Consider the following 15,239-nt stretch of genomic DNA (forward strand, 5'->3'; position numbering starts at 1 on the left):
CCTCACTACCACCAGTGGCAGGGTGAGAGCACACAACCTGGAAGACAAACTGATTGTCACTGCTCAGTGACAAGTCTAGCCTGACACTGCATCCCTGCAAAGGAAAAAGTGTGATTTGAGGGATAGTGTGTTACATTTCTTACTGAAAACATCTGTATACAGATCCATATATGGATACAGAAAGGGACTGTCTGTGCAACATTCTGGGTTGTCTTGAGAAAAGTATTTTCTCTCAACCCAATGAGCCTTAGAGCTGCAAGGACAGCTTAAATATGTTAAGGGTAATCCTCAGAATAATACTGTTTTTGGTCTTTAATGTGGACACTTCAAAGGCTGTATTTCCTAGGGACGTAAGATACCCTTGGGGTGGCGAGAGCTAAGAAATACTGAGAAGCTGGCTATTTCCTCTTAGGGCTATAAGGCTTTGGCTGTATCTCTGTTTTCCTGGAAGATTTCCAGAAGAGAAGCCATGTTATTTTGTTGCAGTAAAAACAAAGACTAACAAATGTGTTATGTCACAGGATGTGTTGTGGTTGTCTTGGGTGTCTGTTATTTTATTCACTCTTTACCAGGACTACAGTGGACAAAGAAAGTCCTTGTGGGAACTAATGGGAGAAGATATTCTCCCTCCACATAGGAATGTATAAGTGAAAGCCACGCCAGGTAAGCCCAATCACAACCCCATGCTGCAAGTAGTCTCTTTTTGTCCAGACATACAGAAAGAAGAACAGCAAAACCAGCTGTGGAAGCAGAAACAAGAACCATATAACACCAAATATTTTAAAGTTGAGGACTCCTCTAAAAAATGGAAAGCATGCTTGTGCTGAACTTCATGCTTTATGTTTTCTTTCTGGGTGGACAGGGAGATTACAAAGACTCTTCACTGGGAAGACTATATAGCATTTATTTTTATCTTGAAAAATTCTTTTGAATTTAGTCTCAACATGGATCTTCAGTGTGCAGCTATCTAGGATTAAAAAAATTAATGCTGCAAGCAACCAAGGTCACTGCTATTTCCTGAGGAAATAGCTATCCTACTCAGACATAAGAAATTGATATTAATAATCTGCTAGCCAAGGGTTATTACAAATACTGAAAACAAAAAGCTTACCCTTGATATAGCCTTTTTCACGGACTGCTTGCAATGTGGGTCTGCGGGTTAAAAATTTCTTCAGTTTCGTTTTGGTCTTTTTCTGTTCTGAAGCATCAATGCTGCCAGATAATTTTATTGCTGCAAACGAAAAACAAGCAAGCTGCATATAAAAAAACTGGAGTGTTTTAAGCTATTTTGTCCTAATTTATAAAACATATCCTGTGCTGAAGGTGAAATTGCAACATAATATCAGATCTGAATATCAACTATAAGAGCAGCCACTAGGCAAGTTGCAAATATTTATGGCAGAGAGGGGGAATGATTTCTTCTCTTCACTTGCTCAACTTAGATCTGTGCTCTGCCTCAAAGCCAACTCAAGTGACTGATTTATAATGCAATCCAATCTGCCATGGAGCTGGCGTAGTTGAGAGAGAGAAATCTTCTGCCCAGCCCTGTTGGTCTCTGCTGGTGATGCCCCTGACCAAACAGCAGGATGGCCAGTGGTGGCATTACTGCTGGAGTGAAGCATAGGCATTTACTCTGAATTTAAACTTACAACGAAGTTTTTTTGACTCTTTATGGTCCTTTTCTTTGTCCTGTTTTTCCACCCCAGGAGAATCCGGCACCTCATCATCGAATGGCTCATCAGACTCTACTGTCTATTGAGAATAAGAAAAGGATTCAATGTCTTTGTTGCTACCAAGTTTAACAGCTTTTCTTTATTTTTTAAAGTGTGATATCCTTCATAGAACACCATTAGGATGATTTCAAAATTACTAACACATGATTTCATGAAACTGATAAAATTATTTTGAAGCAGTTTTCATTTTCCAATGGAATATAGATTTCCAATGGACTCCCTATCCACATGGTATCTGTAAATCACTTTTGCAAGCAGAATTGGCACTGCTGCAAGCAAATTAATCACTCTTGTTTGTACAAAGTATGACAAAGATGCAACACCGGTGTAATATGTACTGAAAATTGGTCTTGGTGGTTTCATACTCTGGAAACACCTGTTGGCAAAAGTCTTCTCAAGCAAAAGATCAGAACTATACAGTTAAGTCAACCTAACAAAGCTCTACTGACTCTCTCGGCTAAACGTCTGACGCTAATGGAATCATTCAGTTAGTGCCAGGCAAATCTTGTGCAAACTAGGAAAGCTACTGGCAGTGTCCCAGTAAAGGTACGTACCTGGAACATGATGTTTGGGGCAGCATTTCAAACAAACTGCCAGTTATTTTATTAGTAAGCAACTTAATTGTTTGACCTTAATACTGAAACACCATGATTCTCCACTCTAAAATTCCTTCTAGGATTGCAAAAGCCAGCACTTTTCCTTCTTGAGTAAGTCAATCAACAAAATAGTTAACTGTCCACATTCGCTGCTCTGAGCCCCCACAGATTTACTATGTAAAACCCTAAGAAAATAGAAACTAGTTTTCTAGTTAGAAAGCTATAAATCAGTTCTAACCCTCTCTACCCTAACCTATTTCCTCTTTGTAAATCAGAGAAAAAATCATCTTTAACCCTGGAAATTCAGGAGGGATTCAGAACAAAGGTACAAAAGGAACTACAGATATATGCATCACTCGATAGCAGTTCAGAGCCTACAGAAAGTGCAAAAACAGGTTCCTGCTTAAGAAGGTCCTTTTCTTCAGTAGCTAAATCAAATCTTTAACAGACCAAGCAAAACTGAAACACCAATAAATCTGTACAAGACATATTTGTCCACTTGGGACAAAACTGGTAGACATTTGAGTATCTCAAGAATCATCTGTATATGCAGCAGTGAAAGTGACAAGATCATTAGGTGCAATGCCACAAGTTTATCAACGCCACATGCTAAACACTACTGCAGGGATTCCTTTGGAAATTGCAGTACAGGAACACATACATCTGCACATGCCTCTTCTCAATTCCAAAATACTGTATCAAGGGACAAAGAAATGGTCCAAACAAGTCTTGAAGACCTGGCTGTAATTCAGCTCACACAGTATATACTTCAGGACATAAGCTAGAAATGTCTAGTTCATATTCCACATAAACCATGAACTAGATAATGTTCCTTTTTTAATCTCAACATTTGAACATATTTTTATCATTATATTCTTATTGTGGTTTGCAGTCAACTAAACTTTACTTTAGTGGCTAATTTACTTTAGTGGCTAATTAGTGGCTAATTTAGGTACTTTAAACATTAGTTGGACACAACCCTCAATTAGAACTACAAGAATATCTTTTTCGTTTTCGAAAAATATGTTCTGTGGTTATTTGAGGTGATGATTTTTCCTCTATTGGCTATAATAATGATGATCTCACTAGCTTATTTTTATTATCATCATCTTATTCAGTTTTCCCACCCTTCATCCCAAAGGAGCCCAGGGCGGAAAACAAATCATTAAAAACATTCTAACATTAAAAACAATCCTCATCCACTGATGTGTCTCAAAATTCCAGAGCAAGTGCTGCTTTGGTCCTATATTGTGGTTTAGTTAGTTGTTTCATCAAACGGTCAAGCAAGAGGTAGAAATGGAATGGTGGTGGGGGAGAGCAATAACTTAGATTATAAACTTTCATCTGCAAACCATCATAAGTACATACCTGGTTACTGATAGCAAAATTAAGAACTTTAAACCATTCATTTACAGAAATGTCATTATCCGACTGGATTAATAATTCAGTTCCTTGCCGTGTTTTCAGCTTTAAAATAAAAAGAAATCTGGGCATTAGAATGAAAGTACGTATTTTATGTGTTGCTCCAAAATACCCGACCACTAGGTCAATTACTATATTATACTCTATCTATTCTAAGAAACCCCGACAGTTTAAGACATTTATATGCCACTTAAGTATTCACATTTCTAAGTTATAAGACTTCTAAAGGTTTGTCGTAAATATTTTTTGTAAAATGCTTAACTCGTTACCCATTTTTTTCTATGGTCATGTTAAGTACCCAAAATAAAGTTAGGCAAAAACAGTCACCTCAATCACATTCTTCTTGCTTGATTTCTCCTTAGAAGCCCAGTCGACAAATGCACCCCTGAGATCCACTGTGAACTCTGGCTTGGATTGGTTGACCCCAAACTTCTGGAGGGAAAAACAAACATTGCCAATTTGTTTTTAGAGGGCTTCCCTGCCCCAGACATTGCACAACCTGCCCATACAGGCAATGACTGTTTTCGGTGTGTCCGACACGTGTGCAACTGGGCACACGTGCATCACGCCAAACTCAGAAGTTACCCCAAAAGTCACAAAAGGGAGTGGGGCAGCGGTTTGCAGGCTGTTTCAAATACACACAATTTCACATAAACACATGATGCCTTGGAACGTAACCCCTGCGTGAATTGGGAGTTGCCTATATTATATTCCTATATTCCCACCGCAACACTTGTCTCCACCATGGCCCTGTTGGCCACTGACGTTTAGTGGCCTGGACAAGGGGTCTACTTGTGTTTTGTCTTAACCAACCTTGGGAAAGATGGGCATTTTAGATGGCTTGGGAGTGCTTACAAATCCCCATTTTGAATTCCATCAGTTTAAATGAGTCACTTCTTTGTTCCACGGGTGTGGGCCACTTCATACAGAACAAAGCTTCTCCACTAGGTGGAGCTGCTCGTTTTAGCCCCTACCCTGCAATCGCTTGTACTGCATTAATGCACGGTTATCTCCACATGGTTGCATTAACAGTAGAGATGAGGGGGAGGAGTCTGAAAATACAGTAACTTTCCAGTACTTACCCAGCTAGTCCCACCTCCTTGAGTCTTGGTAAACAATAACGAGGGACCTTGCAATACAGCCCATGATGACATCCAGTTTTTTCTGTAGGAGAGGTAGGCAATTGTACAGAGTCAAGGAGATTGATCAAATAATTGAGACTGCCCAGTGGTGCTTGACAAATGACCCTTTGTATTACCGTGTCTACAGGTATAGCTGTTATTGACAAAAGGCCAATTTGGCCTGCTGAAATCACCGAAACAGGAATGCTACATAAAAGCAATCCTTTATTTTGAGACTAACTAGTCACATCTGGCTTGTCTGTACAAAGCTTGTATGAGGCCTGGGGTGGGAATAAAGCTATAAATTCAAACAAAAAGGCAGCCGGTTCCTGGCAGGGGCCCCTGGCCAGCTGTGCCCTCCAAAGCCTGGGGCCAGTGTGCCCATCTGTCCCCACCCACCAGCATGGGCCTGAGCCACAGTAGCTCAAACTTACAGCACACACTACATCACGTTTGTGTGTTGTATGTGCAATATGTAGCCAGGCTTATTCTATTTATTCTCTTACATTAAAATACTCCGTTTAGAACCCTAACAGTTGCAAAGAGAGCCACTACAGATTGGCTTCAACCAATAACACTGCAAAAATGTTGTATTTATCTCACTTCCAGAAAACTTCCCCAGAAAATCCAAGTAATACTGACAGAAGAAACTTAAAATTGCTTTCCTAAACATGTTCCTTGTGGTGAGTGTGGCTGAAGGCTTTAAAATGCTGATCAGTTCCTTTAAGTTTCACTGAAACAGGGTTTCTTTGCATATAAATATGCTGACAAGTAACCCACTTGCAACCTTACATTGCTTTGATGATTGAATGTTTGCCTGACCAAATTTAAAATACCTAAACGTCAAAACTTAGGAGTGTGCTGGAGATACTTGCCGAACTTTTTTCCCATTTTCTGTAATCTTTGTCACATTTAATAATCCATACTTCTCTTGGTCCTGGGGAAGAGAACAAACAGAAAATCAGTTTTAAAAGCAGCTCGTTATTCCTTTAAATTAGAAAATAATCTCTTTCCTTCCACAACTACTTTCAAGAAGAGCTAAATAGCTGACACCTGAACTGCAGAGACATGGTTCCTTGAACTTAACATTAACAGCACAATCCTATATGTGTCTACTCAGAGGTAAGATGACTAAATTCAATGGGGCTTGCTCCAAGATAAGTGGGTATAGGATTGCAGCCTTAAATGTGCTAAACCAGATTTTTAACTAATGTTACTAAGCCACAACATTTTTTTAAACTGATGTAACCTACCTGCTTACATCTGTTCATTATTTGTAGCCTAAAAACAAAACCTATATATTCTCAATATCTGAAGCATTTCTGTTTTCACAGTTTATTCGTGGTAAACAGCGTGCTCCTAAAAATTGTGTTTGCTTGACAAAACAGATTGCCAAATTCATCAGAAATGCAATGCAGTTGTCTACACCTGGTATTATCTGCACCTTAACTAATTGTTATTATTTATCAGATGCTATGTGATTTAGATGCTGAGTGAGTTTTTAAAACAAGAAATTCATTGAGACGCTTTACTGAGTCTGTTTTATCCATCTCAAGTAAACACTGATGACCACCCCTGACTACTGGCCATGCTGGCTGGGGTTGATGGGTCACAGGTTCCCTGGCCTGATCTAAAATAATAGTGTACAAGGGCATTTTTTAAGACTCGGCTGTAAGAACTCAAGCTATACACTCTTCCTATGTAACACAGATCTCAAAAGTATCAGGCAGACTTCCCTATCAAGGTGTGAGGAACTGCTAGTGACTGATGTTATCTAACTGGGTCACAGGATAAAAAGTAGATCGCCAGTGACTGCAATATGGAAAAGCAGTATTGTGTTTATTAATGTTGTGAGGGGCCAACAAGGCTGCTTTAAAAAAGGACAAAATGCCTCCTTTAAGAAGGACTGGATAACACCACTACCTCCATTTTCTGCTGATCTATTTACACAGTGTTCTTATGAAGCTGCCTGGTTGAACAATGACTAAATCCTGTATATCTTACAAGTCAACAGAAGATATGCATCTTCTAAATACTGCTCTAGAAGCCGCTGAAGTTGATTACATTGAGAAGGCCCAACACAAGAAGTGGCTTCAATCTCTTTCCTGACACAGAATGATCCACTATGTGATGTGTAACAATGTTCTGCATACATTAACAACCATGGATTTGCCTCAGACTAGTGAGCTCAACAATCTGTGTATGACAATATTTATACTGACTGTGGCTTGATGCTTTGGTGAGGAAGGAGAATACTCATTCTCAGGAAAAGCGGTCTTTGAAGCAACCGGAGAATCCTAAGGAATAAAGATGTATTGAAATATTTATAACACAGAAATAAAGTAGAATCTCCTTAAGCTTTACAGAATTTGGACATAACAGAAAATGTGTCTGATACTGAGATACTGGAATGACAATGAGTTATGTTCAAATTAAAGCAGTCGTTCCTTTCATTAATTTTTCTAGTACAGTTTTTTCCTTGCACAAATTTAATTATCTACCAATACTATCTATAGATAAATCATATGTCAGATACTAACTTGCTCATGGTGTGTTGGGAACAAATACACAGGATTAGGCAAGAGAGGATCAGAAGAATTAGTTGGCAACTGTAAAAATACAAGAACTATTTTAATATATCATTATTGCTTCATAGAGTCTGTTATCTTGAACATAATAAAATAATGTATATTCCAATGTCATCTAATCAGAACTGATTTGCATCCTTGGAGAGTGTCAAGCTTTTGAATTATGCATAAATTATGCATTCCACACACCCCCCCAAAAAAAATCTGCTAACTTGAAATATTAAGGAGGTTAGAAAGAAAGTGGAGACATGTTTCCTGAAGGCAGGCCAATGATCATTCTTTGTTAAAAAGCAGAATACAATTCCTGCAGGGATAGCTGATACAGAAAGAACTGCTTTGTAGTGAAGTTTCTTTTCCTGTGTTGTTGGCAACTATGTTACCAAGAGAAATTCTCTTTATGCTTGAGGACAGGTTAAATGTTCCTGAAATTCATACCTATCTCCATCCAAAACTCTTGTTCAGTTTCTTTAGTACTGAAAAGATTTGTAAACTTGGGCATTAAAAGGCAATTCCCTGTATTTCTGATTTTAAGACATAAGCACCAACACTTATGTAGCCAAAATGGCACCACCCATACACAAACAGAAGACAGGGCAGAAATGTACAAGAAGCCAGGTAGGAAAACCCTGAGAGAAGGACCCCAAGAACTGCCCTTGTGCAGTCACTAACCACAGAATGCTAACTTGACTTGGGGTCAAGGGTGGAATGGAAACCCAGATCAGAGGAGGGCATGGCTGTGAACATGTGATCTCCAGGATGCAACATTTTGTTGCCAGTTCCTTTTCTTTTTTTACTCAAACCCCTTGCCATCTTTGGCCAGATTCATCTTTGCATATTCTGTTTCTTAGATTCCTTCTACTAAAAATTGTCTTGAGGAAACCTACAGTATAAAAACATCCAGTACAGGGATAGCAGCAAAAAAATCATTTTTCCGATACAATTCTAAAAGCAATACCACTGCCCAAACCCCCCACAATAGAGACACATACCATAACTACAACAAAGCAAACCAATTTAAACATCCAACAGAACAGACTGGAAGAAGAGTTGTTTATGCCAGTGTCAAGCAGGCTTCACTGGAGAGAGCACAAACAGGGGGCCACAACCCAAAAGACTCTCACGGTCGTCGTCCCTCCCGAGCTTTGATGCCCTTATTGTCTTCTGCTAGGATATCTCAAGGACCTCCTGTTCCCATATGATTCTGCCCAATGGCCATCTTTGGAGACTTTGCACCACTTACATTCTCTCTCACACATGCAGTAGTGGTACTGTGGGAGACTGTAACACAGTGGTGGCCAAACTTGGCCCTCCAGCTAATTCTCATTATTCCTGACCACTGGTCCTGTTAGCTAGGGATGATGGGAGTTGTAGTCCAAAAACAGCTAGAGGGCCAAATTTGGCCACCACTGCTTTAACACAATTGTCTCTCATTAGTGGGTTCCACATTATGCAACCCTCTCCCTAGAGAAACATATCTGGCCTCTTCACTACTTCAGTTGCAGGAGACAGTTCCAAAACATACTTTTTCATATAGCTGCAGAACCAGAGGGACAGGCAAGATCTGCTGCTTTGCATTGGTGTCTGTTGCTTTACTGTTTGGTCATCCTTGCTCCCATTGCTTTGTCTGAAATTTTTTTTTATTGTTTGTAATCTTGATGTTACATAGACTGTGACTTGAGATGTGTTTTTTTTCAGATACGAAAGCAGCATATAAATTATCTCTAACCAAATAAAAATGTTGCAGTTGGTGGCCATGTACACCAAACCATGGTTTAGTGCATCATGCACAAGCTGGAATTAGCCTTAGGAAACCTTGCCCCTCCCCACTCCTTCCATATGGCCAGGAGGTAGACTGTGTTTACTTTTATTTTCCTTGAATATTGGCTTGCCACTGCATGCAAACCAAATATCATGATGTATAACAAACTCAGGTTAATTTAACATGCCGATTTCATAACTCATGGTCTGAAATTGACTTTGTTTTGAAGCTGTCCAGACTTGATTATTAAATCATAAGCCAGGGCTGCATACAATGAGACAAGCTTTGGGGGAATTGAAAATAAACAGTGCTGAACTACTGTTCCTGGTAGTAGGAGCAGCAGAGGGAAGGGAAAACCACACAAACCTGAGGCTCACTTGAGCCTCTTTCCAGCTCCTGCTTAACTATGACTTTGCATGACTTCAAAAAAATCAGGCCACTGAACTCAGGGCAAAACATTAAAACTGCTGCTGGGAAGACAGCGGAGGTAGGGGCCCAATTCCAAAAGCTAGCAACTCCATTATCAGGGGTACAAGGCAGGTTCTGTACCACTGACTTCTTTAGGAGAAAACAAGTACAGCCTGTCATAGCAAAGTTTGCTTTAATAAGAGCACATTTGAAATAAATGGTTTTTCTGAATCTAACACGAAGTAAACAATCTACATTAATGTAAGAAAGCAAACATAACGGTACAATAATTATTTTGCTGAAAACACAATTAGTCAGGCTAAGAGTGCAGCCCTACACCCACTTATCTGGGAGTAATCAGTGCAACTTACTTCTGAGTAGACAACTTATAGGATTGCACTGTATGTAACTTACAGGGATCAACCTAACCATTTTGCACCAGTGTTTTTCTTTTCTTTTTTAGTGTACAGTAAAATAAAAAATACACATTATAAATAATACACAACAACTGATCAGACTCCAGTATGTTCTTTAGGACATTCCTACCTTGTCATTAGTGTCCAACACAATCGAGCTGTGCCTCCATTTTGTTAAAACTATTGGTTCCTGTAGCCTCCTGTCCAGACTCCTGCTTTTAATAATCTCCCTTTGCTGCTGTGGTGAAGCATTAAACTATTAAAAAAGAAAGCAGAAGGAAATCCATACACTGTAAATGTATTGTACTAAAACAAAGGCAGGTGAAGCACGTGCAATCCACTCTTAGCTGCATTCACATATACAAACCTGCAAAGAGAAAGGCTACACTTCCCGCCATGTGTCATCTCTTTCCTCTGAAATAGTCAACAGAAGTTTGCCTAGGGGCCTGGGGCATTGCAGCATGCCACAGCTTTTAGTCCTGAAATTATTCTACTGAATAAGGGCTCTGGAGTGTAATAGCCCCACTCGCATCAAGATATGAAGGATTTCCAACCAGCTACCTGAATATTCAGCAAAAGGTATTCATAATGCATGCCAAAGGGAATCTAAACCCAAAGCACTGTGTCAAGGCATGCCGGGGATAAAGCCATGCAGAACCAAGGATGGAGACACATGAGGCCCTTATATATCCCACCCACTATGGACTCTATTCAAGTCTTCATGTACACAAGTTTAATTTTAAAGGAAGCAACTTTACAGGAAGGGAAATAGCTACAAAGAAAAATTAGCCTGATAGTTAAAAAATGAAAAACTGGAAGCAAGGAAGCCAGTCAACCAACTTTAGCAATTGCTACGTCTACATCAAGGCCTAGCAGCTTTTCATATTTGAAGGTAGTAGCTTAAGTAGCAGCAAGTAGTGCAGTTTCTCCTGTGCAGCTGTAGGAGACACCTGCCATTTACTTATGTACAATTACATTCATTCAATGCCCTTTAAACATGCATGGTGCAGTCCTTTAGCTAATATAAATTTCAGATATGGCCCTTAACTGGTGACTAAGTTGCACACCCCTTGTATATAAACATATCTAAATTAGTGGAATAAGCCTCAATAAACCACCCTGTTTAAGCAACTTAGTTGAAGGGATGATTTGGAAGAAGCAATTTCAGGGCAGAAACCTAAAATCGCAACGTAATCTAACAAAGAGTAATGCAGCAATTTAAACAGAATTCCCTTCCCTCCCTAACTCTCTTCCCCTTCTCTTCTTCTGTGCCCAGCCACCTTCCTAACTCTTTTGTATGTTAGGGTGTCTCGCTCAGTCTGTTGTTGTTATCTAATGAATAAAAATTATCACAAAAAACAAAAACAAAGCTAGCCTCAAAGAAAGGAGTAACTTGGGTCTTACTTCACATGCTACAGGTTGCATCCAAGGAAGTCTTACGTCAGAGTAAATCCAATGAAATCAATGGACTTAAGGCAGCCATGACAACTAGTCTCAATATGTCTGTTGTCAGGATGACTTCACTGAATGTAACCCAATGTATTAAAGGTTTTTGAACATTTAAAAAGTGCAACTGTTAGAGTTGCCATGTGTCCTCTTTTTCAGGGGTAAAATTTCTGTCTGGGTGGATTTTTTATATTTGCCAAAATGTCTCTGGCTATAATTTCTGGATGAGACACAGATATTAACCAGTAGTTTAAGACTTGCTTTCCTCTTCACCTGCCCCCCTCAGCAACATATCACAGCTTCTATAGCCTACATATAATAGGGGTATTTAAAATGAGAGTCGTCATAGCGTCCTTTTTTTTCCCCTCTTCAAAATATGGCAACCCTAAACTGGTCTCAGTCTAAATCAGTATTTCTAAAACTTGGTTCCCCAGCTGTTGCTGGACTACAACTCCTATCATCCGTGAACACTGGTCCTTCTAGCTAGGGATTGTGGAAGTTGTAGTCTGGGGAACCAAGTTTGAGAAACACTGATAAACCAATGGAACATGATGATTTTCCATGCAATTAAGTATTTAATTTGACCTGGGAAGAAGTGAGGAGGGGATTTATGTAACCTCGCCCCCACTGCCACAATTGTTCAATACAGTGGTACCTGTGGTTATGAACTTAATTCGTTCCGGAGGTCCATTCTTAACCTGAAACCGTCCTTAACCTGAGGTACCACTTTAGCTAATGGGGCCTTCCACTGCTGGCACGATTTCTGTTCTCATTCCTGAGGTAAAGTTATTAACCCAAGGTACTACTTTCGGATTAGCGGAGTCTGTAACCCGAAGTGTTTGTAACCCAAGGTACCACTGTTTTAAAAGTGAACTAATGTATAGGGCTACTGGAAGTTACTCTCTCAGCACAAGATCCCAACATATAACAGTGAACTATACTACAGCAGAGGACAGCAAGAGTGGCAGGAAGATTCAAGGACAATCAAAAAAACATTTAAACATTTCAGCATAGCATAGCATAGCATAGTAGAGCAACTAGGAAACACTGGCCTGCAAGCACTTTAATTGGAGAACAGCCTTTACCAAAAGGCGTCATGGGTTTTGAAGATGCTCAAACTCAGGATGAAGGGGAGAAACGCGCTAAGAGGAAGGCACACTTGGCAAACCCTCACAGTGATCAACTCCTGCCTGGAAACCTACATCCCCACTGTGGAAGGACATGTGGATCCAGAACTGGCCTCCACAGTCACTTACAGACTCACTTTTAAAACCATGTTTATGGAAGACCATCTTACTCGGCTACGAGTGATTGCCAAAGAAAGAAGAGGAAGAAGCATAGTATTAGTATAAAAATAATATTTTAATTTGCAGAATATGGATAGTTTTTCAAAATCAAGCACTGCTGAGAGTTGTTTCTTTTTGTTTTCCAGTGTATTTATCAATTTAAAAAATTGGCGTGCTATGAGCAAATTTTTATTAAGAAGGTGTGGCCCAGAGAAAAAAAGTTTGAGAACCAGTGCTCCTAAGAGTCTGAGCTGCAGTATTAAAGGTGAACTATATCTCCCGGGGCATTCATAAGCCACTTTCTCCCTTAGGGGTTTTGTTCCCTTGGAGTTTTCCTTTCAGATTTTGTGTGTCTGTATGTATTTTGCAAACCTCCAGGGTGCACACACACATAGCCCAAGCCTGCTGATCCTCTCTCTTGTGTGGGGATGTTGTTATTTTGAATGCACAACTACACACATGGGAAAACTCAAATCTGTATTAGAATGCTATATAAACAGAATTCTAAATTGTGAAGGGAGGTTTCTTTGCCATTAAATCTGTGCAGAGAAAGGCAAGGCAAGCTGAAAATGCTGAAAACACTCCCATATTTGGCCGGAGAACAATCAGTTATTTTTTTTTACATGCACATTAGAGAAATTAGAATCAATTGAGGTTTTCTATGTTAACTTGCATGTTACTGGAAAGTATTACATTTATTAAGTTAGCAATTATAACCCACCTTTTTATGATAAGATATACACTACGTTTCTTATAAAATAAAAATATATATACATTATATTGATCCTAACAGCAAAACAAAGAGTGTAAAAAATGATATTAATAATGTCCAGAGACAGCAAACTAAAATCCATATAATCATAGGCTCTGACTTTTTAAAAATGCTGTCATTATAAAATGGTTTTAAGTGCCTGTTTAAATAATCAAGAGCCTGTGATCATCATCATCATCTTTGTGTGCCTCCTCTAAGAGAGGTCCAGAGGATGGCAACACAAGAATGGGCCTTTTCTGCAGTGGCTCCCTATTTGTGGAATGTTTCTCTTTCTCTTTGGCTTTGGCTGATTAACATTCTATGTCCTTTAAAATGTGTTGGAGGGAGGAGAGTTATTGGTTTGTTTTTGTTATGTATTTTGTGTTCTCATTTTGCACTTTCATGTTGTGAACAGTCCTGTGATCTTTGGATGAAGATAATAATAACAAAAAAGAATTTGAAGCAGGCAAAGAGGGGACCAAGCTATTCAGGGAGGAGGAAAACACTATTCCATAGTTTAAGTGCCACAAATGAAAATGCCCTCTCAGAGTTATATGAATTTTAACTTTATTTTCGCTCTCAACCATTTCTTCTCTTGAATTCTTTGATTGGAGGACTCTCCCCTGTGGCATAACTTCAGGCAAAATCTTTTATTAATACCCAGCAACACTACTGCAAAAATCAATCCAGACACACTCATGTTTTTCCTAAAGCATCCTTTCTAAGTAAAACTGCATAGAATTTACAGTTCTCTCAAATAATTTTCTGAAAAATCTCTAGAGAAGTACCACTATTCACTACACTGAAATAGACTGGGTTGGAAGGTAGTTTTGGAAGGTCCCACAATGCTCCAAAACAGGAAGAATCAGCAAAAATTTATTCCTTCCCCCTTCTTCACGCAGGAGCAGCAGCAGCATGTGAGTGAATTTCCACTTATGGGAACTTGAGATCCAACCCATTAACATTATGAAAGGATGAAACAATACAGAAGAGAAAGAGAGCTACCTATTCCTCTCAACCTCATGAACAGAACAGGCACATAAAGTTTCTGAAATAAGGCAACAGAGACCACATCCCAGAATATATCCAGACTACTCATACGGCCTGGTTACTTTGGGAGGGCGAGGGGTTACACTACAGCTGCTACATGCTGAGCAGTTCCACCTTCACAAAAAGAAAGCAACTGGAAAAGAAACCAGAGGGAACCCCAGAACTAAATGAGGGCTCTTTGGAAACCTTCATCTTCTCAATTGCAGGTACATTTTCAAAGCTCTTTTCTGCTCAATGTACGGTGGAGTTTTCTGCCCATTTTAAAAGTACAGTTTCATTGTCAACTTCTATGAGTTTGGATGGGTGAAGTTGCCGCAGAGTAATCCCATGTTTCTAAATATACCAGTTTTGTCCTCATTTGTAGTGATCAGAAGTGAAGATTGCCTTAAGTCTTTGGTTTAATGGTCAAGTGCTATCTCTACACAGACAGAGCATGCCTGCTTATAGGTTTTTATAATATAAAACCTGTCTGCTTTGAGAAGCAGTAAAACTGGGACAGCTGAGCTTTTTGTGTGTTTTTTTTTAAAAAAACCTTGTTACTTCAACAGCACACACCCTAAAATAATACATAATGTAGAATACTAAGTAAGGTAACTGAACTACATGAAGACTATATTTTGTCAAGATGCGCAAGTCCAATTATCTGAACAGGTGCCAAACTGG

General features: G+C 39.3%; 1 protein-coding gene across 10 annotated transcripts in view; it reads right to left on the bottom strand.

The window, feature by feature from the left end:
• Window positions 1-15,239, bottom strand: part of ARHGAP12 (Rho GTPase activating protein 12) — a 72,217-nt gene that overhangs the window by 6,717 nt on the left and 50,261 nt on the right. For 2 of the 10 annotated variants that reach the window (XM_081164105.1, XM_081164110.1), the window contains 9 exons: window positions 10,174-10,299; window positions 7,413-7,481; window positions 7,095-7,169; window positions 5,748-5,809; window positions 4,834-4,915; window positions 4,079-4,183; window positions 3,698-3,796; window positions 1,650-1,752; window positions 1,112-1,231 (listed from right to left, as the gene is read on the bottom strand). In XM_081164105.1, the coding sequence (XP_081020231.1) occupies window positions 1,112-1,231; window positions 1,650-1,752; window positions 3,698-3,796; window positions 4,079-4,183; window positions 4,834-4,915; window positions 5,748-5,809; window positions 7,095-7,169; window positions 7,413-7,481; window positions 10,174-10,299 (841 nt within the window). The remainder of the gene's footprint in view (window positions 1-1,111; window positions 1,232-1,649; window positions 1,753-3,697; window positions 3,797-4,078; window positions 4,184-4,833; window positions 4,916-5,747; window positions 5,810-7,094; window positions 7,170-7,412; window positions 7,482-10,173; window positions 10,300-15,239) is intronic. The other 8 variants (XM_081164109.1, XM_081164114.1, XM_081164108.1 and 5 more) reach the window with 5 other exon arrangements.

This window comes from Podarcis bocagei (assembly GCF_964188305.1).
Source record: "Podarcis bocagei genome assembly, chromosome: 12".
Taxonomy (NCBI): Eukaryota; Metazoa; Chordata; class Lepidosauria; order Squamata; family Lacertidae; genus Podarcis; species Podarcis bocagei.